The 27,372-nt window shown below is 42.7% G+C and overlaps 1 protein-coding gene across 3 annotated transcripts in view; it reads right to left on the bottom strand.

Moving 5' to 3' along the window:
• Positions 1-3,839: 3,839 nt before the first annotated feature.
• Positions 3,840-27,372, bottom strand: part of LOC107382684 (matrix metalloproteinase-16) — a 102,455-nt gene continuing 78,922 nt past the window's right edge. For 2 of the 3 annotated variants that reach the window (XM_015954934.3, XM_015954933.3), the window contains 4 exons: positions 16,518-16,656; positions 12,809-12,959; positions 11,987-12,102; positions 3,840-8,684 (listed from right to left, as the gene is read on the bottom strand). In XM_015954934.3, coding sequence (XP_015810420.1) covers positions 8,350-8,684; positions 11,987-12,102; positions 12,809-12,959; positions 16,518-16,656 — 741 coding nt within the window. In that variant the 3' untranslated portion in view covers positions 3,840-8,349. The remainder of the gene's footprint in view (positions 8,685-11,986; positions 12,103-12,808; positions 12,960-16,517; positions 16,657-27,372) is intronic. The other variant, XR_008565989.2, reaches the window with a different exon arrangement.

Consider the following 27,372-nt stretch of genomic DNA (forward strand, 5'->3'; position numbering starts at 1 on the left):
TTAGACTAAGCACATCCTCTAGAATATTCTCTTTATTATTACACATTTAAAGTCTCTGACGTGAAGCCCTAGTATAAAAGCTATGTGGTTAAGAAGGTCAACCCAAGGTCAGAAATGGTTTCCTTGAACCCTCACAAGGTTGACATTTTGGAAAATTCTATCTGACAGCAGCAGCTAGAAAAGCACTTTGAGTTGACCTTTGCCTTGAGCTTGGTTTCCGGTCGTTTTTGTGATGATATCACGGGAGTTATGAGTAGCGAGTCGTCTGAGACTTCAACCTGAGACACGAGGTTTCCTCAGGACAACCATCATGGGCTCTGTGCTGCTGTAGGAGAACCTTTGTTGACATCTTTATGCGAATGCACAAGTGGTTGGGTGGCCCACTGTCAAGACATGATAAACACTTTCAAGAGAGTTTGAGGGCGACATCCTCCATACATGATCACTTTAATGTCTGAAAACAGGAGGACGTTAAGAGAGAAGTTTAAAATCTGTACTGAGGCAAAAACTGAAGTTATTAAAAGCTTGTATGAGACCTGGGATGATGACAAACATTGTCCGGTGTCTTGGTCACAAGTCTGCTGGGGAGACATTTATTCCTATTTAACAAAAGGCTCTCGGCCATTCACTCCGGAAAAATTAAAGGCTTTCAAAAAAATGCTGCAGGCTTATTATTTTATTTCAAGAAAAGTGGGGCTGGTTTCTTCTACGAAACAGAGCCGCACTCGTGCTAAAAGCAATGTCAGCGTGATCCGCATCACCCATGGTGATTGCCAAAGAGAACGGTGAAATCCTCACTGCGACTGCAAAGCCGATTAAGTCTTCATTGATCAAAGTCCTTATTTATTTATTGGTGGAAAGTTTTGGTTTGGGACACCTGAATCAAAATGCAAAAACAATATGACTCCGTGGATGTTAAAATATGCCAACTTTGTTATTTTATTTTGTTAAATATCTTCTCTAAATACCAAATACTCCGTCACAAGAACCCTCCATGAACAAAAAGAGCCTCACAATGTTGCTGCAGGACACCGGGCTTTCTTTGGAGCATCCGAGTCGCACAAACCCATCGCTTTCATTTTTCTCGGTCCTTTAGAGACGGGCCGTAAAAACGACCACACAGCAAGAACGAACCAACATCTTCATAAATCCTCCTCAAAATGTGCTAAACAATCAAATTGTTGGCAAAATAAGCTTTTTCTTGCCACAATCCTGTGATGCAATGCAAGAAACAAACTCCAATGTCCTAAACCCATCTTCTTTGATAAAGAACTCTTGGAGATCGTTGATTGAGGCACAACACATAATCTCCATTGTGCCATAATCAGATACTCTGAGGTTTTTTGTGTCAAAAACAGTAGCTCCTGTAAGAAAAACAATGCTTTCAAAGCTATTTCAGTCCCACAATCCTTATGACTCACAGCTCTCCCTAAATTAAAACTGATAATTACTGGAAAAGCTGACATGAATTTTAAGAAAGATTTGATGCGGAGGTTGTTCTCTAATGATCCAGGAGAAGCCTGCACTTCTTCTGACTCCAGGTTGTGTTTTTGAAAGTGTTTTATTGATTTGCTGCTTAAAAGTTTCTGCCACAACTTCACATACCTCCAAGCTGCATGAAGACAGAGAGAGAAAGGAGGGTGGGGTCGATCAAATCTGAAGACGTCAATACTCTCGAAATCTTTTTTAGCATTAGATCTTTAAGTTCCAACGTGTGGATGACCCTGGTAGAGGTGTCCTCTTGTCAGTAACACACCTTTTTATTCTCCACTTGTTCCACTATTTCCTATAAAATTTCAATGCATCATACAAACCTGTCTTATCCTCAGTAGGGTCGTGGGGATCTGGGGTCCAACTCCAGACGTCACCAGGTGAGAGGCAGGGGACATTGTGTCCAATCTATCCTTTCAAGGCTACAATGCTACTTTCGTATGCGAAGGATGGACAACTTGTCCAGGTGAACCCTGTCGCTAGCGACGTTCTTGTGATGGGCAATAGGTCTCTGTGACCCTAGACAGGATTAAGAAAGTACAGGAAGTGGTTAGTCGTACTCGTGACAGGAGCAACTCTAGCGGTACTGCGGCTTATAGTTTACCAGAAAACAAGTATTAAAGATTAGTTGGAACGTACAAATAAATCTTCTTATACGGATTCATCCAGCCTGTTGACGTTTAGATTGGGTCCGTCGTCTGCAGCTAACCCCTACCGCTCACTGGAAGCAAAAGCGGCGCAGAACGGCAGCGAAATGCCACCACTTCAAATAGAATCCATTATAGTCCATGGAGTGTAACAAACCAGCCGCAACGCAGAAATTTCCAGAAGCAGGACACGTCGTGCTGCTAAATATAGGATTGGGTTCTATTTTTGCCTTGAGCCGCATCTGGGATGCGTCAATATCCACAGTTAACATAGGGCTAGACAGGAAATCACACTGTTTCAGCGTAAAATTCCCTGTAAATTTCTAAATAAAAGTACTGCAGCAATGCTATTTCATATTTACGAAGCTTACATGTGACCCAGCGGCTTATTTACTCACAGCATCATTTCAGAAGTGCAGAGGTGTGTTTTTCAAGGCTTTATTCATGGCAGTGGAGAAGAACAACATCATATGTGACTAAAAACTGCAACATCAAACTTATTTCCTTCTTTTTGTCTTAATGGCAGATTGCATTAACAAACCGTAATCTTTGAAGTCTTGCGGGATCGTGTGATCTCTCGAGTCAAGCAAGGAGTGTGGCAGAGAAGCCGCTTTGCTGCTGAGACTCTCCCGGTGTGCACCTGAGAGCGGTGGTTGTTGCTGGTAAACTGGTCCGGGCTGCTTTTGCTTCCAGTGTGCGGCAGGCTTAAGACCAAACTCAACGGCTGTGAATTTAGACACAATCTACACATAAATGATAATAATTAGTACAATTATTAATGATCTTATTCTTCTGCAAATGTGAAGGATTCCAACTTTAATGAGATTTTTACTAATAGCAACTAGTGAACATGGCAAAGCCGATGCTAAAGTCAGCTGGACAGTCTAAAATGAGAAGCTTTAGTGGAAACATGCTGGGAATACTTAAGGTCACCAATTAGAAAAACAAAACCAAATCTGTAACAACAGAGGAAATACTTTCAACAAATGTATAATCTGTCCTCATGTGTCTGTGGAATGTCCAACGTGTCCTGAGTGTGTTTTCATATGCATGTAGGTGTTATTCTAAGCAGAGGAAACTCCAGAGACTAAAACAACTTCAGAACCAACACTAAAAATGATTCAGATTGCAAACCGATATTAGCTCGTCTGGTCTGAGCAGCTGGGTAAGGAACAAAGAAAACCTGGAGCGGACTCCGAAACGGTTCATTCTTTAAGGATTTTACTTGGAGGATTGGTTCTTTTATTCAGTATTATTCCAAGTGATGGATGATTCTTCCTGTCTTTCAGGTGTTCAAAAGCTGCAGAGATGGAGATGGTCTTTTCTGTTCTGTTCACTGGATGGACCGGCAGGATTGGAAGATGACTTTTATCAGTCACTCTTCATATGCTGACAGCATCGACTGTTTGTTCTGCAGAAAGTTAAGAAGATAAATCACAGCATGATTCCTGAGCTATTTGAAGGAGCGATAGTGAAACTGGATGGAGAAGCTGACATGAGAGGCTGATGTGAGCATGACTATAGACCACTGAATAAAAAATAAACATTTAAAACTCCACTGACTCATCTTATTTCACGTAGATGAAAGTTTGGGAAAAGTTCCTTAATAACCAATAAAAGAGGATTCAACTATGTACCTGCAGGCCACACTCATGAACGCATGAGTTACTGAGATGAAGAAGACAAGGATGGATGGGAACATGTTTTTAGATGTATTTATTGATCGACAGAGCAATACTTCCAAAGACAGACAGCAACAAAAGAAGAATGCAGACATTTGATGGAAAACGTGGTATAAAAAGAACTGACATCTTTAAAAACGGGCACGATCAGAGTGCTTCCTCAAACGTAACATGATCAGACAGCTAAAGTCGAGTAAAGCCCATGCTGTCTGCATGTGTCAGGCTTCCTGTTATTGAAGGGGACAAGCCGTTTACAGTGGCGGCTGTGGCTACAATATCTAAAGTCCACAATCAAACCTAAAAATCAGTTTTATGGCTTCAAAACAGATAAAAGTCTAATTTGTGTCCATCTAAAGCTAGTTAGCTAAAGCTAGCTAGCGTTTAGCATTTGGGTAAGCGCGTCACTTCTCTGTCTTGAAACATTTTAGCTGTTCTCCAAATGAAGTCTTACACAAACTGGGACATAAACTGTTGCATTGTGTAAATTTCGCTTCAAGGCAAACAGGTTTTTCTTAACCGCAGCCAAAAGCCTACACCTAACCAAACGTGAGGCACCAAAAACAGGATCTAAAGAAAACAAAGTTTTTAACTGAATATAAAACTATTTTTCAGATGGAAACAGAAGTAGTAGTATTACTTTAAACCTTCTGTCTTGCCTCCTAAAACACTTGTTTGGTAACAGATCCCAGAGGAGCATGTGGAGGCTGGAGAAGTGGGAGGGAAGGTTTTAGTTTGTGAAACCAAAATTTATTGAATCTCATCGAGGTTTAAATCTGATCTATCCTGGAAGATGTAAGGTTTAACTTCTGTTAATGTCACTGTCAGGTTTACATGAGAGCTGGTCAGGATTAGTAAAGAATGCTAGCATCTCTAAACTGGATACAAGAACTTTATACAATACTGCTACATCATATCAGTATGGTACTTCTTTTTGGGTCTTTGAGACAATTTATACCTACATCTACCATCAAATAAAACTATCTATCTTTAGAGCTAGGTTTATCAAACGTTGATGACGCTTGAGATGAACCAAGTCTGTTAGTGTTACTAGTCTACTAATAACTTAAATAACAGAATAAAAAAATAATAGACTTTATAAAGTTTTTGTTATAACAGATCTTAACCTAATGGTGAAACACTGATAGCAATATTTTTGTTACAAAATACATTGTTGAGTTGGAGCAACACAGCAGCTAATCAGACAATATGGTTTGTTATTCTGACGTTTAAGTTTGGTGATGCTCAGGTTTGATGATGAGGGACATGAAGTGACGTGTTACCAACATTGCCATGCAATCTGAGAAGCATAAAACCAAAAGTGACAAGAAAAACGCACTTGGGGTTAATGACATGATGTTATTTCTGGTCACCCTGCAGCAGTACAGGCCAAGTCAATGACCTTTGACCTCTTAACATCTTCAGAATAACTTTCGACCTTTATTAACCTGCAAAGGCAAACTGGTTGACCTCCACTCAGGTGCTTCAAAGTGCTGCACGAATAACCATGACTACAATAAATGGTCCTTAACTAATGAAGGGCCATTAGGCAGAGCACCATAAAGACTTTCATTCAATGAGAAAGCATGACTTCTGCTCCTGTTTTATTCATTCTTGTCCTGAGCCAGTGACAGCAGGAGGAGCAGGAGGGGCGCTGACTGAAATAGCAGCACTGTGAAAAAGAGGCCTGGCCAGAGTTGGTCAGTTTAGCACCAAAGTTTCAGCCTGACAGACAAGGAAAAGGCTGCAGTTTGACCAAGGTCCAGCTGTCAGGCTGGTGTGTGTGAAAGACAATAAACAGCTGTAAAAACTCAAACTTCTCATTCCTTTAACAGTTAGCATGAATATAACAAAAGCACAGAGGGCTGAGACTTTGCAAGTCATTCATCGGCTGGCGTTGCTGCTCATACATCACACAAAGAGCCGAAAAGACAACTCAGAGACAAATATGTGAGGGAGAACACTAACAGGCACATGGGCACCCACTTCCAGTCTGTTTACTGTAGGGAGAGGAGACGATGAGGGAAAACAACAGATCTATACATGGATGAGCATGCAGTGCCTTAGAAAGTAGACATGTAGTTTTATCATTTAACAATCCTGTGATGAGAAATATCAAACAAGCATGGACCTACACCCAAAGACCTTGGCCGTAAACCCAAAGACCTTGGTCTTACACCCAAAGAGATGATGCTATGCCCAAAGACCTTGGCCGTAAACCCAAAGAGCCAGGTCATCCTGGTTAGAGACAGTACGGTTGTTAATTGTAGGACTGGACAGTAAAGTTTGTAACAGATTTTTTTGTTTCAGGTTGCTTGTCCTAGACAGATGTGATATTTGAGTTCATAACTGGAAGTTTAGTCAGTGAATGCAAAAGAACAGGAGACATCTTCTTTTACCTTTAGATCACTCTCGTCTCAACAGCTGCTTAAAAAAACATCTTAACACTTCAATGAGCTGGTTTGAGATTCTGATTTCACAGTATAACAAAAACGTGATAATTAAATATAACAGATAATTCCATTTAAAAAAGGTTGTTTAAATAATATTACACATTACTATAAAAGTGATAATATTTATTATTAGAGAAGCGTCAATGAATTGGCCTGCCAATCAGTGTGATCAGGTGGGCTCTGTACCTAAAAAAAACAGATTTTATTTTATCCATGTGGTAGGTTTAATTTTCAGATTTCAACATTTTGAGAGAAAATGTAAATCTGGAAAGAAAATTGTTTAACCAGACAGAAGCAACAGAAAACCACAAGATGCTGAACGATCAGCCAGAGTGAGTTCTACACACAAGTCAGAAAGATGAGCAGTTTGGAGGCAGGTCTTCACCAGATATTTATCAGTTTATTAATTCGGTCAGGACATGTGTTTTTTTCTTTCTTTTTTTTTTCTTGGATGTCCCAGATTCGTACACAAAAAATTCATTGAGAGACATCCGATTGGTTCTGAGCAGAAAAGAAAGAAATAAAACCCCAGAAAGTGATCATGACAACAAACACACATTCAACGACTGCTGAAGGAGTGAGAAAATGAGACAGAGAGAGAGAGAGAGAGAGAGAGAGAGAGAGAGAGAGAGAGAGAGAGAGAGAGAGAGAGAGAGAGAACCTAAATAAATTCCCAAATTTGATGATTTTTCTTCAATTCTTGTGTAAAATAACCGTACCTAAGAGGGGAGGGACCGTGGGTCCCCTGAAAAGCTAGAAGAATAACACAATCTCGAAGACGAGCCTTGCTTGTGGGTTCTGGAAGGTTTCAGCTGGGCAGAACTGGTTGTTTGTACAGTAAATGCTTGCATGCACGTTGACACAGGCACTGATCTTGACTTGTCTTGCTTTGTGGGTCCTAAGTGATGAGACAAGTGCATTCTGGGAACTCTCTCGAACAAGGCAGTCAACAGTTTAGTGTTTTTTTTTTTCATTTACAAATAACCTCATAGAACAACCGATTGGGATGAACACCTTAACTGGTGGGACGGAGACTCCCAGGCTCCCGCTGCCCTGATCTGTGCTGGATGGATAAAATAAAAAACAACAAATATCTTAACACACAAAAATAGTGGCTTCACTCCAGAACCGTCCAATCATACACCGCTCCTAATACAGGCTGTGGTCCGTCCAGTTGGACTCAGCAAGCCAGTGCTGAGGATTCTGGGTAATGTAATAAAACATGTAAAATACCAAATCACAAGAAGCAATTACTCAGCTCCTTTTATAAACAAAACAAAAGCAGTATACAAATAACAAACAGAAAAAAATGAGTAAAAACGGCTAAAGTATGATCTATAATTAAGGCGAGTTAAAATATTGCAGTAAAATTTGGCCCCTGTGTCTTAAACAGACCGCCACAACAGTCAGAGCTCCCTGACTCTTAATCTCTGCAAAGATCCAGAGAAGGGAACGGATGAGAACAACAAGGAAAACAACAATAAAGAAAAGGTGATCCTCTTTGGAGAGAAATGGACTTCTTTTGGTTTCGTTTGGTCTCAGGAGTGTCTTAAAGGGACTGGAGAGGACTTCCTTTGTCAAATCAACTGTTTAAAAGCAGAAATGTAATAATGAGTGGAGGTGGATGGGGGCACCCAGACGGGACAATAGAAAAGAGTTGTTCAGACAACAACCTGATATGAGATCAACATGGTGCCCTGTGGGACGGGCTTACACCCCCAACCCATAAAGTCCTCCCTCTGGACACAAAGGGGACAGGAAGTCAAGTTTCTGAGTAATAAAGAGATGCCAACCCTCTTCTTTTGGACCAAAGGTCCCTCCCAGCTCAGATCCCTTCTGCTCCCATGTTGTTTAAAAGGCGGGGGTTAGCAGAGTCAGCGTCAGCTCTGGGATCAGCTGTAGGAGTAACAAATCACAGTCAGACCCTTTCTGCAGGTCCGAATGCCGGTACCAGACCATTCAGGAGGAGGAGGAGGCATGGTGGTGGTTTGTAATAAAGCTGTTCAAGGTCAGCCGTCCTCCTTTTTGTAAAAGTGAGGGCTGTTGTCCCGTTTATCCGCCCCGCCCTCCGGTCTGCTCTCACACCCATTCCTGCATGGAGCGTTTGCAATACAGTATGTGGCGTGGCGTGCCCTTCCTTTTGAACTGCACCACCGTGTAGACCAGCACCAGGAGGCACAACGCGAGCACGCAGGGGATGACGATGGCTATGGCCTTCACCGTGCTGGCCTCGTTGTCCAGCTCGATCACGCCGTCTGAGTCGCTGCCGTCGGCCGGCGGACGGCCAGGGCCCATGGGTATTAGTTCACAGCCCATGAAGTCTTTGAGGATAGAGCGTGGGTAGCCCGGCTCCACTCGGAGGAAGTGGTTGTTGAACTTCCAGTATTCCTTCCCTTTGTAGAAGTAGGTAAAACCTGAAGTAGGAAAACAACACAGAAGGAGTCTAAATGTGAAGAAGTCACTCAGATTAGACCAACCTAATCTTTTATTTTATTGACGTAACATCTTTAGCTATAAACATACCTGCAAACTAAAGGTGTGAAAAAGGTGACAACTAAAATCACCCCCAGACCAAGGCCCCTGCACGCTGGCCATTTCTTCATAAGTATTTATGTTACTAATAAGGTTTCAGCTGGGTTAGATACTGCTGTGTTTAAAGTTAAACACTGTAAAAAATAAAACACGACGAGAAAATCTGCTGAAGTCTTTGACAGAAAACTGTTATTTGTTATCAGTTTTATTATCGGTCAAATGATGACACGTGACTGACACGCTAGAACAAAGATTGTTTGTGAACAAGAGTAATTACCCCACCTCTCTCTGACTGATTATCATAAAGAGTGACTGAAACCCAACAAACGGCCCCCCTCAAAACAAAATTTCTTCGGACCTACAAGATTCACGTGAACCTGATATTTGGCTTTAAAAACGGAAAGTTTCATTGAAAAGCTAGAAGTTTGCAGGTATGTATAAATGAAGGATGAAAGGTTGTTGTCATGGTTACTGTGGTCAAACAGAATTAGCCGTATCAACTCGTTAGCTATGATACATTAACTTTTTAGCCTGTTAGCCTGTTTTCACTAGTTTGGCCCATTGTGACTCATCCATCATATTTACTGAATGGAACTACTAAAATACCACCGGCCATCTTTGTTAACATCAGTGTTGATTTCACCAACCTGACACATCACTTCCTCTAAAATCTTTCCACAGTAAGAGCCCTGAACACATGCCCCATGTATAAAAAAATATAAAAAATAAATACTAATAATAATAACAACAACAACAACAATAATAATAATAATAATAATAATAATAATAATAATAATAATAATAATTATTATTATTATTATTATTATTATTATTATTATTATATATAGAAATAGCCTGCCATTTTCTCTCTGCTCATAAAACAGTGTAAATCCTGGTGCATCATGTTTCATCCTGCAGACCATAATAAGTCCTTCATTACACCGCAGGTTCTCAACTGTCTAACAGATTAAGGGATTAAATATGTGAAGAAATGAATGAATGAGTTACTCAGTATCAACCTTATTAACTTCATCAGACATTGAGTGAGTCTGTAAGTCTTTGATAAACACAAAGCTCTAGCAAGGAAAAGAAAACACCTGATTCAGCTCAAGTTAAACCTAATGTAAGCAGGGGGTTGGGCAAACAAATCCACCTAAAACAAGTTCACAAACACAGTGCTGCTGCTGCATTGTCTCCGTTTCAGCTCCACTGCTCTGCTAGCGTGTCTGGACCGTCCCCCAGGATTGATTACATTGGTCAAAGAAGTGAAAACATGCTCTGGAACGATGCAGACCCCACTGCTAGAACAAAAACACAAACAGAAACAAGCTGCTGCTCAAATCGCAGGAGTGAACCTTCCTTTTAACAATTCTTGATTTACTTCAGTTGACATACAGTAACGACTCCTGTTGTTGTAAATGAATAAACATACTTTAGTTTTTGTTTACTGATTTAAGCTAATTGTTAAATGGTTGCGTGCCTTTTGGCTGACGCTAACATCTTGTAATGCTAATGTGAGAAGAGCTAAGTCCAAAAGAACGCTTCCCTCTCAGGCTTCCTCTACATCTTCTTGTGTTTTACGATTTATAATTCATGCTCACTTTTCTCTGGGAGGACAGGGAAAGTAATGTTTTAAATTTCTAGCAGAGGGAGTCAGAGCCTTTTTAATCACTCGTTAGGTGGTGAGGAAGTGAAGAACGTTTTAAAGATTCATGTCTGAATGAAACAAAATGATCAAACGGCATGAAGGGAGAGAAGAAACTGAACTAAGGCATCATGCATCTTTAATTGAACAGGCAGAGTGACTGTCTAAGTCAAGGCTAACCATGCTAGCTGGCTGACAGCTGCTAGCCTGTGTTGCCAGAACATGCTAGGTGGAATGTGAGTTCCATAAAGTAATTTAAAAAGTAGACATAAATCAAACTTTGACCGTAATTATTTGGCACGAACGGCAAACAGAACCAAAACAAGCCAAACATCACGTACTGAATGATTTATAACAGGAAGCAGCAGTTAGCACAGCCCAGTAATTAACCTAGCTAGCATAAAGACAGGAAATACTAGCCTGGCTAATGTCATCATTTCCCAACCCAAAAATGTTAATAGATGTTTTTTACCGAACTTTAACCAGGTTCAACCAACGACCCAATCACATCTGTGAGTTTGTCACGAAGTTTAGCTGAATGTTGATTAGCTGGAGAAATGTGAGCATGTAAGGTTTTATTCTGTCCAACCTGTCAGTGTGTTTGATCTCATTTTAAATTCTGCGAGAAAATGGTTTCTAGGGTTGGCAGCCGACTGAAAATAAATGTATAGTATATTAATAATAGCCGTTTAGAACAGGAAGGAAGATGTGAAGAACTGAAGCCAGGTCAACGGCGCCTTCAGGCTCTGGATTCATGCTGCTCACTCACATTAGCATTAGCTTCAGCACACAATTATGCCAATCTGGGTCAATTCTATGTATGCAACACACTGTTTCTGCAATCAGCCAGGCTGGCAAATAAATGCATGCCGACACATTTGTGAGCAGAAAAGGCTTCTGGGTAGGAATCCATCCTTCATGCTCCAATTGACGCCTGCTCCATCTGACCTCACTGAGACACGCCCGGCCGCGGATCTGGCAGCAGATCATCTGCACAGATGGACCGAGCATTCAACACCACCTGCTCTGCTTTTTCCAACCGCGCCGCTGCCAGGAGCGTACTCAGACCCACCTGGTGTTACAACCAATGGCAAAAGCTTCTTCCCACCTCACATCAACCCACCGGCTTATAGGGGAGCTCTGTGAGCGTCACAAATCCAGCCTGAGGAGGGCCAGTTGGCCCAAACCAGAACCCAGCAGTGGTCTTGTCCTTTCTACTTTCCACTCCTGCTAACAATTGGTTGTAAGGCAGCCTGGTCAGGATGGACGGATTATGACAGACACAATTCACAAACACAAAAGGCATTTTATGGATAAACCTATCTTCTGCCAGCAGCACTGCCTAGTTCCCTCGAGGCTGCACATATGGAAGTGTGCCACCACTAAGAATCGGTGAGTATCTGGGACAAATTGTAATCAATGCCACCCGGGATTACCTCCCACGCAGCATGTGCCAGTGACCAGCTGAAATCAATACGGCCTGGCACATGAACTGTTCTGTTCCTGCCAAACCGGAGTATTGAGCAGGACAATTCGTACCATTGTCTTTGTCAACGAAGGCCCCCTGTGGCGAATCAGGCACCCCCTTCCACACTGTGAGTGGCTTTGGGTAGCCAGGGTCCATGGTTCTCATTTCCTCGTTGTAGCGCCAGTACCTAAACAGAAACACATGATGACTCCAGGAGGACAAAGCAGAAGCTGTTTATTCAGAGGGATGAATGCTGATAAACTAAAGTTATGGCTTTCTGCATTAATCTGGAGATTTTCTGACTTGAGATGCCCACCATCATTTGTTAAATCTTTCATGTCAACAATTAAAATTATAGTAACAAATAAAGTGTGAATGACAAGTAAAGGGTCAAAGTTCATTTTTTCTCACTCGTTCATAGAGCAGTCACGAGCATCTGGAACTCATCTGGATTCAGTGTTAGTGAGTCAGAAAGTGTGAGACCGAATTACAAATCAAATGAGACACAATTAGGTTAAACTGTGACGAAATAAACTAACATCTTGCTTCCAGTTTTCTCACATCCAACAAGCTGATTTAAACTGAACATTTCTTCATAGCGTTGTGTCTCTAACTTTAGGTTTTACACCTAAGAAGCTCCATCTATCAGCCCTTTAAACTCAAAAAGATGCTACCAGAGTTAGCAGCGTGTCTGAAATAACCAGCAGATTAACAAACTCCACGACGCAAAATAAAGGGTATGAACCAAAATGTGACAGAAGTAGAAGTCTTTGTACACATATTTGTGCCTTTAGTGCCATCTTGGAAGAGAGTCATGTCATTAAGCTCTGATATTATCCTGCCAAGTGGATCTGATCTAATCCGCTGTATGAAAGACCCCATGACGTCCCCACCTGTCTTCTTTAAAGAGGTAGGTCTTGGCCACGTCCTTCCACCACACAGCCGCATCGATGCTCTGCGCTGGCATGCCGTGACCGAAGTGCGTGATGTCTTTTGGGTATCCTGGCTGCAGCTCCGTGTCTTTAAACACCCAAAACTGCTTCCCTGTAAACCAGGCAAGACCAGAGAGGAAAAATGAAGTACAGCAAGTAACAGGAGCGATGTTCCTGCAGGAGTCGAGCACACACCCGGAAATTTACAAGCCTTTCAACAAACGATAGGCAACAACCTGTTGCTGTGTGTGACTGTATTTGATATTTTTAATCTAGAACAGGACGCAGACAAAGGGACGAGTTCCCTCTGCTTTGCTTAGAGGCACTCTAGGAACGTTTCTGTGCTGACAAACTGAGCTTGTTATTGCTCAGCTGAGATAAAAAACATGCAGCGGTGACTCTTGGGGGAAAACTGGCATCCCAGCCGCAAATGCAAACCCTTTCTGAGACTTTACTAACCCACGGAGCAGAGCAAATACCTGCTTACTGGCTCTTTTCTGGGTGGGCTGTGATAACAAAGCTGGAATAGAAAACCTTGTAAAATGTTTAATCAACTTGAATCCAGCAGGAAAGCTGCTGATTTCTGTTCTCTGTCTTTGCCCTCCTTCTTGATGAGAAATTAGGTTCAGCAGCACATTTCTGACCGTGACCTCAGCAAATGTGTTTCTTCATCATTTGAGGGGCTGAGAGGTGGGCCGGGGTTGGGGGTGCTTTAGAAGGAAGAGCTGAAGAAACTAGATAGGAGCAAACATGAGAAACCTTTCTGTATCCGTGTGCTTTTGTTTCCTCTTAGGCCATTTAAAAATGTTTATGTTGGACTGGTTCTTTACAGTTATTCATGTTAGAGAACAAAGCGTCTCCCAGCTGAGGAAAACGCACAATCCCATGTTCTAATGGAGAATATCAAAGAGGTGTCCTGGTTTCTAACTGAGGCCTAAAACATCAGCAGCTTCTCCTTCACAAAGACAGGAATGGAGTCCTCCCTTCAGCAGCTTCATCAGGAGCAAAGATCAAACCTTTCCAAGGAACTCGACGTAGGGAGGAACGGCAGTAGGGTGGGAGTGGATGAGGAAGGACATTCTCTCCTCGTGGTGGGTCACACTTCCTCTGAGCTCAACACTCCACACCCTAAAGTCTCACAGAACAATCCGTCTGAGTCGATTCACAAAAACAGAACCAGAACCAGCCCATCCTTTCTCAGATCCCACTTCTATTTTTATTATTTTTTCCTGGTTTTGAAAAGGAAGCAAACTTGAATCAGCCTACATAATAAAGTTGTGTTTCATCTTCTGAGATGTGAGGGCTACTTTGATGTGATGGTGGTGACGCCATCAGCTGCAGCCCAATGGCTAACGGTGTGCTCGGCCAGTGAGACGTGTCGGCTAGGAAACACACAAGGCTCTGATATTCTCTTTTATCTCCTCCAACATTTGTTTTTCCATGAGAACTTCTCTGAGTTCCATGATGTAGAACGTAATGGATTTGTTTTAGAATAAAAATGTTTTATTATGTGGTGGATTTAAAAAAACAACAACAGCTCCTTGGATATTGACACATTTCAGCAAAGAGTCTGACTCTCAGTGAGACCTCTGCACCTGTCCTCAGGTATTCTGGCCCTAAACTGCTCCAGCCAGGACTGAAGGGTTCCTTCCCCAGATGTTCCTGCTTTTCCACAGATGTTCACCAGGATCCAGATAAGAGCTTCATACCAGTCCATTGGTTGGTTCCTGTCCACACTTCTGTGTTTTTTCTGCATGTTAGATCTTTATCTTGTTGGATGACCCATGACCTCCAGCAGACCTCCATCATCGGGTTTTCACAGACAGATGCTGTGAAAACCCGACCCCCCCCCCCCCTTCAGATTAGTGGATTTCAGCCTGGTGAGGTCATCAACCTGCAGGTGTCAATGTGCTCTGCGCTCCTCCCAAGATCTCCCTCCCACCTGTGGCTACAGTGGCTGAGCGCCATAGGGCTGCTCTCGCTGGGGAAAAAGGATCCTTTTCTTCAGTGTTGGGAGTTGAACAGCCTCAGAAGAGCTTCGTCACATACCTTTTCTGTGGCAATGTCAGTGTTGCTCTCCGTGTTGCTGTCATCATCCCCGGGTGAAGCTGGCTTGAATGACTTCTTCCCGCTGCCGTCTCCAGCGCCGAACCATGGATTCATTAATTCATGCCAAGCTTACGTGCGGAACACTGTTCCCCTCCTTTACTGCCAGATCGATGGCCTTCAACTTAAATGCGGCATCATATGAACTCATACATGTAGTTACCATGATGAGGGGGTATGGATTTGAAAAAAAATCTTCGTTGTGCCGGCTGCTTGCATGTGCTAAATTAAAATGAGCACTTTCTTCGATTTCCACTTTTGACTTCCACGTTTCACTTTCTGCTAAAGCGCCACCTGGCAGGTGAAGGAAAATCTTCAGTAAAGCCGCACCTCATTATAAGCCGCATGGTTCAAAGCGTGGGAAAAAGTAGCGGCTTATAGTCCGGGAAATACGGTAGGCGGTGCATTTACATGCGCATCAAAGTAATCTAAATTTATAAACTGGGAGCTTTATCCTAGTATGCTTATAGCAACACAGATAGTAAACAAATACTGGTGAGAATGAAGCAGATGGAGTAAATATAGGAAATGCACAACGGCTGAAGGAACGGACAACAACAACGCTGCAACACAGCTTATCTGGTTCGTACTGTACTGTTTGATGGTGTTACCCATGTTACTTTGTGGTGGTGCTATTATCAGAAGACCGCTTCCATGGTCTTGCCACTCCTGGAAGTTACCAGTATCAGCCCAACTGAGCCGTTTACATGCAGATGCAGTCGGGTTCCTACCGCATTATCTGGGTGCTTCAGGACTAGAACCAGTTCACCGTCAGCAAGACTAACGTCTTTACGTGCTTTTAAAAAAACGTCAGTCTATTTAGGGCAACTGTTCAGTTTTCTGACGTGCACGTAAACGCGCTAAGACTGAAAGCTAGACTCAGGTCTCCATCGGAATAACTCACCAGTGAAAGAGGGTATTCAAAGCAGCAGGTTAGTGGAGCAGCTGCAGGTCTTTATTATGCTTTCTGACTGACTTCCTGATTATCTTCTTCCAAAAACGGTCCAAATAAAACCTTCTGGGAAATTTGCTGCAAGTCATTGTCATTATGTTAACATGAAGCTTCTAAATCCACCACTCAGAATCAGTGTGTGTACCCCCCCCCCCCCCCCCCCCCCCACACACACACACACACACAGAGAAAAGTTTTAAGTAGCTGTTTTGTTTCAACTCGGTGTATCTAGAAATGTTTAGCTGCTGTTGCCGAATCAAAGCAACACTTGTATTTTAAAAGTCCAGACATGTTGGATTATGTTTAATGTTCCAACGCAGCAAAACGCCCCTTTAATCTCTTGCAGATTTACAATCAACTTGTACACAGATCAGATTAAGGCAACGCTTTGATTGAGGATGAGAACATAAAGGCGTCACAGCGGAGGAAAAACCTCTTTCTGTTTCTAAATTTAATCACACAGCTTACGCAGTCAGCCATGTTGTAAACACAGCTCTGTCTGGGGGTTTACAAAACACCAGAGAGACGCATGAAGCTAATGTAAACAAGACAACAATATTTTTGCTGGGATTTCAGATGAAAGTTCTCTGATGGTAGAACCTGTGGCCTTACCTTTGAAAAAGACAAACTGTCCCTCGCTGTTCTCGTAGACTGCATCTATCTTGGATGGAAGGCCCCTCCAGAAGATACTGATGAGCATGGGGTACCCAGCCATCACGGAGTTATCTCTGACCCGCCAAAACCAGTGGTCCTGAGAGGGAAGGACATGTTCTGTTAGTCACAAGCTTAGAAGGTGGGAGGGGTGAGAGACGACTTTGGAGAAGGTTGGTGACCAAACTGCAAAAACATGGGGGGTAAAACGATAGCATCTGAAATGTGTGTGTCTTTGATAGACATATGAGAACAGGACCTACATTTTACAGATCAGAGTAATAGTAATTACTTCCACTCTGGACCAATCACGTGGCTGGACCAGAGACATGCAGACAGCACAGTAGCAGCCGGACGTGCTAGCGGCCAATGTTTATGCAGCTAAGATCTTAAACAGGGATGCTCTGATCCAATCACATGACTGTAAACCGGCTCCAGTCATGTGATTTTCAGGAAATCGGAATCGGGTGCAAAAATTCAGATTTAACCATATTAAACGACAAACTTTGCTTTTTAAATTCACCCTGACAAAAAGATTTTTACACAGAATAACAATGGCTTAGTTTTAAATTCAACAAGTTTCTCTACATCAGTATTCTTTGTTTCATAAGATAGTCTGGGAATTCACACACCATAACATGTAGCTGTTAGCTAACACAGACCATAGTAGTCACCTCAAGAGAGAGAAAATGTCTGTATTTAACATGGTGGAAAAGGTAGTGTTGTGTACAACACTATGATTCTGATGTGCCCCCGTAAAAAATAAATAATAAGTTCGCTGCAGCAGTTCGGCTAAGCCAGCCGACACTAAAAGATACATTAAGAAACCAAGACGTTGTCTACAGAGAGCAAAAATGCCAAGATGGCAGCATATTTATCACACTGGATGAGCATCTGTGGTTGCAAACGTCGGGTTCTCCTTGAGTCGCGGTATGATTGGCTTTACAGGTGTTTTGTAGAAAAACGTGACTTTGCTGATGACCGTCATGAGCAGTGCCATCCATGTTGCTGAAAACAACCGTACACCGAGTAAATAATGAGTGACAAGGCTACTTTTACATATATTCTTAATATTAGCACATTTCTTATTAATATACATCCTAAACAACTGATGTTCTATGGCAAATAAAAGAAATGACATGAATGCAAAAAGAAACACATAAAAAAATAAAAATTAAGGACAACTCTGGTGTGTTCTCCTTTTTTCTTAACGCGTGTTCAAAGTATCGAATCAGGCTTTGGTTTCAGCAGAATCTTAAAATCAAATGACTCGGGAATCGGGTCGGGAGCGAAAAACGTGATCGGAACATCTCTAACAGGTAATGAGAAGTGAGCATCCCAAAAGAAGTAAAGACAGAAGATACAGCGAATTTCGTCTATGACAAAAACGTTCAAAAGGTTTAGTCGTCTGGACGTGTTGGCTATTTAAAGTGAGACAAATTAGCCCACTCCTAATTATATCGAGCCCATGTTCCGACAAAGATAACTACTGGAAAGTTTGAGCACCTGAACCAGTTCCACCCTCCTGGAGCAGAAGGTACGAAGCCCCAAGACTGTTTCACCAGTCAAGTGACATCTAAGTTTATGTCTTTAACTCCATGGAAACATTAAATGACCAAAAAGAGGAAAACTTTGTTACTGTAATAAAAACGTTTTCATGCCTCATGTTTTCATTAAATGCTCTTGACAACAAACACGCTGGCCTGACGCTAAACTCTAAAGATTTCTGCGTATTTTAAAACAGGTGCCAGGAAAAACCCAACATGTGATCCTGTTGAAATGAAGCCGGGTGCTTTCCTTGCTGCTGGAGATCAATGCGACTGCTGCTTTGACAGCCATGATGCCTCTGAGATCCACTTTCTCAGGTTGCCTGGGAAGCCTCAGCGAGTGTTGTTACACATGCAGAACTCGAAGAACATACTGGGAAAAGCATCAAGCACCGAGGTGACAGGATAGCCGAGAGTCTGATTGCCTTTGGGAGGTGGGGTGTGTGTCAGCACAGCCAAGTGGTAGGTGTGTATTTTTCATGTCGGAAGAAACTTGATGACAGAGGGAGCTGGGGGACATGAAGCTGTGAAATCCATTAGGACCCGGTGAGATGTCCCACCCTTTGGCTATGTATGGTTCTGATGGCCTCTGACCTCATAGCGAGGGACATGGGGACAGAAAGACACGAGACAATTCATCCTCACACCCAGACACACTACTTAACAAACACTCTTCACACCACTCTCCTTCCCTCTTGTTTAATCCAGTTGCTTCTCTGGGAGTGGACCTCCCTAGACTCCTTCTCCTCTTTGGATTCACTTCCAGCCCCTCCTTTTCCTCTCATGTTCCATACCTGCTGCCTCCATAGATTTCTATTGTTCAGCACTTTCCTCTGTACAAGGCCCATCCGGTAATTGAAAACAGATCAAACTGTGAAATCTGACCCTTGTGATTCCTTCTGACAGGAGAAAAAGGGGGAAAGGTTTCCTCTCCTGCTCACCCACTCCCACTCTGAGAGCTCAAGGCTTCCCTGGTAGAAAATCTCAGCAGGCACTTTGCAATTACAGGCAGATCCATAATAATCACGACCAGGTTGGACTCAGCAGAAGTTTGGAGTGTTTTACAGATAACTGTTATTGTTTTCTGCCTTTGTGAAAGGTTTGTCATGCACCCCCCGCCCCTGGCTCCTGATAACGTAGTCAGAGCTGGATGAAGAACCACGTGTTTCCCAACAGAACATGGGTTCTGAACGGCGTCCTGGCCCAAATCAACAGTTTCTACCAGTGAAGAGAATCTATGAAGAGGAACACAAACTGCAGAAAGTGCTCTCAGCAGCTCCACTGAGTGCTTTGTAAACTCTAAATCAATATTCTGCAGCACATTATTGCACAGCACCATGTACTGCTCTAATGAGAAACATCTACCAAACCGAAGCGCCTCTGACGGTTTCTGTAACCTTTTGGTTTATAAAAACGTATGTAAAAGGCTGTTAAACAACATTATTTCATCAAATATTCTACTGTGGGTGCAGTTTAAAGGCCACTGGGACACTGGCTTTACAAAATAATACTGCTGAGTAATAAAACATGGAAACACATATCTCCTTTTGCTTTTCACACCAGAATTAGAAACTGAGATCATTTTGAGTTGGCAAATGATGGAGTTAGCTCTAACATGAACTACTGTTATGAACACCCTATCAGATACCACTGCATTCAGTTTTAGCTCCATGCCTGTAAAACTGGCAGAGTTATAGTCATGTATGTTATAGCCACTTTAAACATTTTTATTTATCCGAGGGGCAGCAGAGAACAGTGTTGCCCTCTGCTGCCCCTGCCCCCCTTGCCGATGACACAGTCCCATGCATGATGCAATGTGTGGACCCCATCACTTCTGTTCACGAAGAAGAAGAAAGAAGAAGAAAATATCATTTCTATAGCGCCTCTCAAGATAAAAATCATGAGGTGCTTCACAAAAACAAAAAATGAAAAATATAAAAAAGAATTTAGAAAATGGTTAAAAATATATTTAAAATGAGCAAAAAATAGACAATAGTGATTTAAAAAAATGTTAAGAAAGAGAGAGAGTGACTGGGAAAGAGGGAAATCAGTGGATCCTGAGGAAGGTGGAATAGGTGGGGAGAGAAGAATAAAGAGAGAGTGGTGATGAAGGTCATACAAAAGCCAGCTTGAACAAGTGAGTCTTCAGCTACTTTTTAAAGGAGACCACTGAGTCCACTGATCTCAGGCTCAGGGGGAGAGAGTTCCAGAGTCTGGGGGCCACAGCAGCAAATGATCTGTCACCTTTGGTCTTTAGCCTGGTGCTGCACAACCAGTAGGCTTTGATCACTGGACCTCAGGGACCTGCTGGGGGTGTAGGGACTAAGAAGATCACCAATGTAAGATGGTGCTTGTCAATGTAAGGCCCTATAGACCAGAACCAGGATCTTGAAATGAACCCTGAAGTTAACTGGCAACCAGTGAAGCTGGAGGAGAAGCGGGGTGATGTGGGTGTGTTTGGAGGACTTGGTCAGAAGCCGAGCACAGGCGTTCTGAACCACCTGTAGACGGTTCAGGGAGGTTCTGCTCAGACACGTGAAAAGAGAGTTACAGTAGTCTAAGCGTGAGGAGATGAAGGTGTGGAGAACTGTCTCAAGTTCAGAGCGAGACAGAATGGGACTCAGCTTAGCAATGTTCCTGAGATGGAAGAAGGAAGAGCAAACAAGAGAAATGACATGAGAATCCAGGGTGAGAGCTGGGTCAAAGGTCACGCCAAGATTCCTGATGGAGGGTTTGGTGTGAGAAGCAAGCTGACCAAGAGAGTCTCTCACTTTGGGAATCAGCTTGTCTGGGGCTTGTGTGTCCATGTATCCTTATTGCTATCGCTTCCTTAATCCATCTTTTGCTTTTTTGTTGTTCTGTGTTTATGAACCGTGTTCTGTCCCAGTCCTTTATTGTGCAATGGTCTGTTACGGCTGATTTCTTTATTGTACTTTTTGCTTCTCGTCTTTCTGCTCTTGTGTGTCTTCAGTTTGTTTCTTTCTCACACTCTTTTCTGTTCTACTGTTCATGTGTTGAGTTGGTGTCTGGTTTCTCCTACCTATGTTTTATTGCAGAGTTTGCATGTATTTCATATATGACTCCACACTTTGTCTTGCTGATATCTTGTCTTTTGGATGTACTACTCTTTTTCCAACTGTTGTGTGTGGTTTTGTTGTGTTTTTTCATTGTTGCTATTATTTTTCTGTAATGCCTTAATGTATATCACTGGTTTATCTGGCTTATCTTGTTTTGCTGGATTTCTGGTTCTTTGTTTTGTTCTTTTCTTTCTGTTGTTTGTGGTTTTCCTTTGTTTATTGCTTATGTTGGGTATCCACAAGTGTGTTAAAGTGTTTGGTATATGTTGGTCCTCATGTTCACAGTCTTGTTCTTCTGTTATTATGTTTGATCGGTGGTATAATGATCTGATCACTGACATTTCATGTATAGTAGGGTGTTCTGATGTCCATAGTAAATATTGGTCTGTGTGTGTTGGTTTCCTGTATGTGTTTATATTCAGGGTCCTGTCTTTTTGTCTTCTTATTTTCATGTCCATGAAGGTTATGCTGTCTTCTATTTCTTCTTCATATATACATTTTATGTTGTTTGTGTAGTCGATATTGTTCAAGTGTTCTGTTTGTGTTGTGGCCACTGTTGATTAGATGAGGCCATCTTGGGTTGACTCCAAAGGTAAAGTTCTTGATTTAGATGCAACGATTATCCAGTTGTTTGTGAGATACAGATGCCATTTCTATTGTGATGAAGATAAAAAAACAATATAGAGCATTTTCTGCAAACTCATGTGGAAGAGTTAGCTACAGTTAGGCTAACACTAGCTTACTTTCTCTGTTTGTGGCTCATCACAAATTACCTCATCGTGTCATGGTCCACCAGCCGTGGTGAGTGCGCCTCTTCTACTAACAATCTTGGAGTTATTTCCCACAGGTCAAGAGCGGAGGGGTCACCAGCTGCGCTGGATTTCCAATCAGGAGTACTGGTATAAAGGGAGGATGGAGACACCACTCGACGCTGGATGATTGCTCCAGTTTAGGTAGCCCCAGCCACTTGTGTTGGTTTGCTCGCTAGAACTCGTGATTTGGATTATTAGGATTTATGACCACGGACTGTTTTTGGATTACGTTTTTTTGGATTCGACTCTGAACACGTCTGCTTTGCCCTGTTCAGGAACACTCAACTACATCCATAACCTTCGCCGCTCGAACCCCGGATCACCAGAACCACGTCCCATTCTCCTCCACAGTACCTGCCTCGGTCTTCTCCGCTGCCTGACCCACCTCAGCCAACGGGCCTCCACCTGTGCTCACCTCGGCTCACCACCTTCCTTGTCATTCATGGCTTATTATCTGGACAAACGCCTTACGGCACATCATCCACTGGACTTCCCCGTGCTACTTTAGTTCCCGGTTTGAAATAAAGAACTTTACTTTAACTTACCCAGTGGTGTCGAGTTGATTCTGCATGTCTTGGGTTAAACAACTTCCGCGAGTCATGCCATATCGTTATGGTTGATCAAAATAAAAAAAAATTAAAAAAGGGAATTATAGGTTGTTTTAACAAACTACAGAAAATATTTAGAAATAATTCTGTTATAAAATTTGCGCTCAGTGTGAAGTCAGAAGTCAAAAACGTTAGATAGTTACAAAAAACCTGAATGTGTTCGACGAAGTCCACACGTTCAGGAGTGTGATCAGGAACACACTCATTAGAAAATACATCTGATATCTTTCAGTGTATTCCACAGCCCTAACAGAGAAAAAAATATTACTTTTGAACATGTTTGTGTCTGACGATAAAAATACATACCAAATGACACAAAACATGTCGGTGCTCATGTTTTTGATGGGCTGTTGGGTATGACCGGTGTCAGAGCTTAGTCCACATTCCCAGCAGTAAGTTGAGTTCATTCCAGGTGAGAGTTGGACTCTGCCGAGGCTGCCCTTTATCAACGATTCGGTTCAAAACTTTTCTGGACAGGATTTTCAGGTACAGTCCCAGTATTGAGGGGATTCGTTTTGGTGGCCTGAGGATCGAGTCTCTGTGTTTTGCAGATCTATGATGTGGTCCTGTTGGCTTCATCAGAACATGATCTCCGGCATTTCCTGGAGCAGTTCGAAGCTGAATGTGAAGCAGCTGGGATGAAAATCAGCTCCTCTAGATCTGAGACCATGGTCTTGAGTCAGAAGAGGGTAGAATGCCTTCTCCAGGTCAGAAACGAGGTCCTGCCCCAAGTGGAGGAGTTTAAGTATCTCGGGGTCTTGTTCACAAGTGAGGGAAAGATGGAGCGTGAAATCGATAGGCAGATTGGTGCTGCATCTGCAGCGATGAGGGCATTGTACCGGTCTGTCATGGCGAAGAGAGAGCGGAGCCAGAAGGCGAAGCTCTCGATTTACCGGTCGATCTACCGCCCTATGGTCACAAGCAGCCAAAATGAGTTTTCTCTGCAGGGTGTCTGGGCTCTACCTTAGAGATAGGGTGAGAAGGCTCGGTCCTCAACGGGCTCCTCCATATCGAGAGGAGCCAGTTGAGGCTCGGGCATCTAGTCGGGATGCCTCCTGGACGCCTCCCTGGTGAGGTTTTGCTGGGCACATCCATCCGGGAGGATGTCAGTGCTCTCTGCAGCTGGTTTTCTAGGAGGGCTTCTCAGAGTAACTTGGACCGGTCAGCTCGGTCCGACCACTGTTCCCAAGGGCATGTTTCTGTATTTTTTCCCCAATTTTTAGACCTTGCTTCATTGAGGTACCTGGCAAGGCTGAGTCTGTCTGGCATCATGACTCTGGCTGCTGATTGGCTAGGGGGCAGAGTCACTGGTTGCTCCAGAGATTTCTGCCTTGTGCTTCACTGCCTGCAGCCATTTTCTGGTTCAGAGTCCGACAAAAAGCAATAAAACTGAGCAAAATGTCCAGCAACACTACTATTTTTGTGCTGAATTGTGTTTCTGTTGAGCATACAAGTTACCTTACACTGTTTACTGATCACCTCATGCTATTTGTCACAAATAAAAATCCCACACACACCCCACCCCCGCGAGTCCCCTTTACTTCCCCTCTGCACCCATAAGGGACTTACCCACATTGTCATGGAGCTGGCATGGAAACAAAACTACACCAACTCGAATCACACTAAACAGAGCTGTTTCATGCTGAGTAGTGATTTTTGAAAACCACATTAACTGTAAAGGATGTTCTGCAAGCAAAGTACTTATAAATAAAAAAGCTAAATGACTCTACTGTAGATAAACTCCACATTCTCCATCAGGAGAGTATAACACAACGCTTTAAACCCCATATATAACTGCTGGTAGCAGTAACTCTTCTCACTGTAACAACAGAAACACCATGACACCATGGGGATATTTTCTATTCTATAAGACCACAGACACACTTTAGCTGAGTCAGGAGAGGAGGGAGTGTGTTTGGAATTGCCGCACAAATTAAAGAAATCATCTATAAACTCTGATGAGCACAGAGTCACATGCTGACACACACATGAACAGAGGTGCTGATGAGCTCATCACTACTGGCAGTAGATTCATATTTAGTGTTCAGACATGAGAGCCATGTTTTATTTCATCTCTCAGAACTATTAGCTCAGCTAAGAGAATATACATATAAACAGATTAGCTTCTCTTTGTAAAGGCTACACCTTTTTTGGGCTATATTTAAATACCTGAGACAGAAACGGGATGAAAATTTAATAAGTGGGATTAAAAAGTCCATTAGGCCATCCTGCTATATCTGGACCACCTATCTTCTCTCTTTGCATCACTGGAGAGGAGAAAAACGCTAAGGAGAGTGGAGCTGAAGGCCAACCTGCTCATGTTTTCTTATTAATGGATGGAGGACTAAAAGCATGTCTCCATCTGATTTCATCGTTCATGTAGCTAATTATCATATCAAAACAAACATGCATCACCACAGCTTTAGACTGAGTCATCACATACCACTTTTATTTTTACATGGATTGCTAAAGATTTCCGGAGAACAATGAAAATGACTGCAGAGCTCCGTCTCTCTTCGTCTTTGGGCTTTTGTTCATCTAATAAAGCATCAAAGCTTAAAGAAGAGGATGTTATAGGGAACGTTTGACCTAAATCCCAAAAATCTCTGTATGGATTTTCAGGCTCTACAAACTGACAAGACAGCAGTGAGCCATAAACCCAAATCCAAACTTCAACAATGATGTTTGAGACTTTACAGCCACATTTTACTGCACTCAACGCCTGTTGGGAAACGGATGAAGTCCAGGAAACTTTGTGTCTGCTTGATGTTGCAGCCCGGTACATCTGTGGTACAGCTGGAGAAAACTGGCTGCAATTATTGCGCCTAAAACCAGCGTGGCTCATGTTTGAATACATGCATCCAGATGAGTGTTTATTCTGACTGAACCTCCGGAGGGACGCCATATGGTCTGTGGGTTCACTCTGAGTTGAACCTGAGGTAGCTGAAGCTATAAAGCAGGTAACTTTGTAGTTTTATTGGGACATTTACTGGTGACACTGAATCCATGCAGGCATCTGTGAACCTTGACTGACCCAGAGTCACCTCACTAGAGAGGATAAAACAGGCAGCCATAAAACAGGCACCCTAACAAGCATGACTCCCAGCCTGAAGGAACAGATTAACACGTCTGGTGTAAATCAGGTCCTTCTTGGCAACGTTAGGAGGCAGAGCTCAATGCTGCATTTCACCTTATCACACCTACACCTACAGCGTCGCAGCTGCTTTAGAACCAGAGATTAGCACCACTTCTTCCTGTTCCACCAGTAAGAACAAACTAGTCCAGGACCCGACATCTGGGATACAGAAATGTATAACTATATCATAATCACTGTGCTTAAAGTCTCAAACGTTTCATGTTAGAGATGATTTAAGTGGTGTTGCTCCTAGTTGGTTATGAGGAATCCTGCTAATTTTCTGTAAGCATTACAGCATCGCTGAAGAAGATGATCTTTTATACAGCGTCTCTCAAGATAAACACCACGAGGCGCTTCACAAAAACAAAAATATTAAAGTATAAAAAGCTCTCAAAAATGATTAAAAATATGTTTAAAAAGGGAAAAGAAAAAAACATGTAAGGAAAGGGAGAGAGAAAATGAATAGAAAAGAAGGAAATTTGTGGATCCCGTGTAAGGCGGACTAAGAGCAGAATAAGGAGAGGGTGATGACGAAGGTCACACCAAAGGCAGCTTGAACAGGTGAGTTTTCAGCTGCTTTTTAAAGGAGACCACAGAGTCCACTGATCTCAGGCTCAGGGGGAGAGAGGTCCAGAGTCTGGGGGCCACAGCAGCAGATCTGTCACCTTTGGTCTTTAGTCTGGTGCCTTGCACAACCAGCTCAGTGTTGCCCTTACATAGGAGTAGCCGTGGCGGCCTGCCACGGCTGAAATCCCAGAGCCACGCCTGCAAGATCCATTTTTATAGATTTTTTTTTTGCGCTGTTTCCTGAAGAAGCAGCGGGAACCACTCTGTTGTTGCTTGTGATCACAGCCGGCAGGCAGCAAGGAGGAGGAGGCAGGGCAGGGTGGTTACAGCTAGGAATGAGCAGGACACTCATTTCAGACGAGTATCCGGTATGGATAAAGCATTTTTGACGAATATGAGCATGAAAGGAGTAAAACTCGTAAATATCTGTAATCGTGCTGAAGAAAAATCCTCATTGGGTAACTGAATACCTTCACGCTCTGTGATTGGCCAGTCACATGGAGCACCCGCCCATCCCTACACACAAAACTCTGGTCCGGCCCATGCACACACACAAACAGTAACGGATCTCTCTGTGTTTGCTTCACTGTTGTTCACGTTTCTTCGGTACTCCCTAGGTTTTCTTCAGCTCGCCTCTTTTTTGGTTGAATATTTAAAGCTACTTTTTTCGTAACGTACATGGTGCATTTGACAAGACAGAGTTGAAAAAGGCTAGTGCACGCGTCGGTCATTGCCTCCGCTCCAGTCTGGTTTTTTTTAATTATTTTCTCTCTCTCTCTCTCTCTCTCTCTCTCTCTCTCTCTCTCTCTCTCTCTCTCTCTCTCTCTCTCTCACACACACACACACACACACACACACACACACACACACCTTAATCAACATTGTTTTGTTTAACTGTGTGTGGGGAAAATGCCAACAGCGTTAGGAAAAAATCAGTTTAATCAAATTAAAATAAAATAAAAAGTTATGTCTGGTTCATATTTCCTAGTTCCTACTGCATGAGTTCAGATGCATTAATTCATGCACTTAAATATTAATGTTCTGATTTTATTGAAAAACTTATTCTGTA

The sequence above is a fragment of the Nothobranchius furzeri genome, chromosome 7, assembly GCF_043380555.1.
Source record: "Nothobranchius furzeri strain GRZ-AD chromosome 7, NfurGRZ-RIMD1, whole genome shotgun sequence".
In the NCBI taxonomy this organism is placed as follows: domain Eukaryota; kingdom Metazoa; phylum Chordata; class Actinopteri; order Cyprinodontiformes; family Nothobranchiidae; genus Nothobranchius; species Nothobranchius furzeri.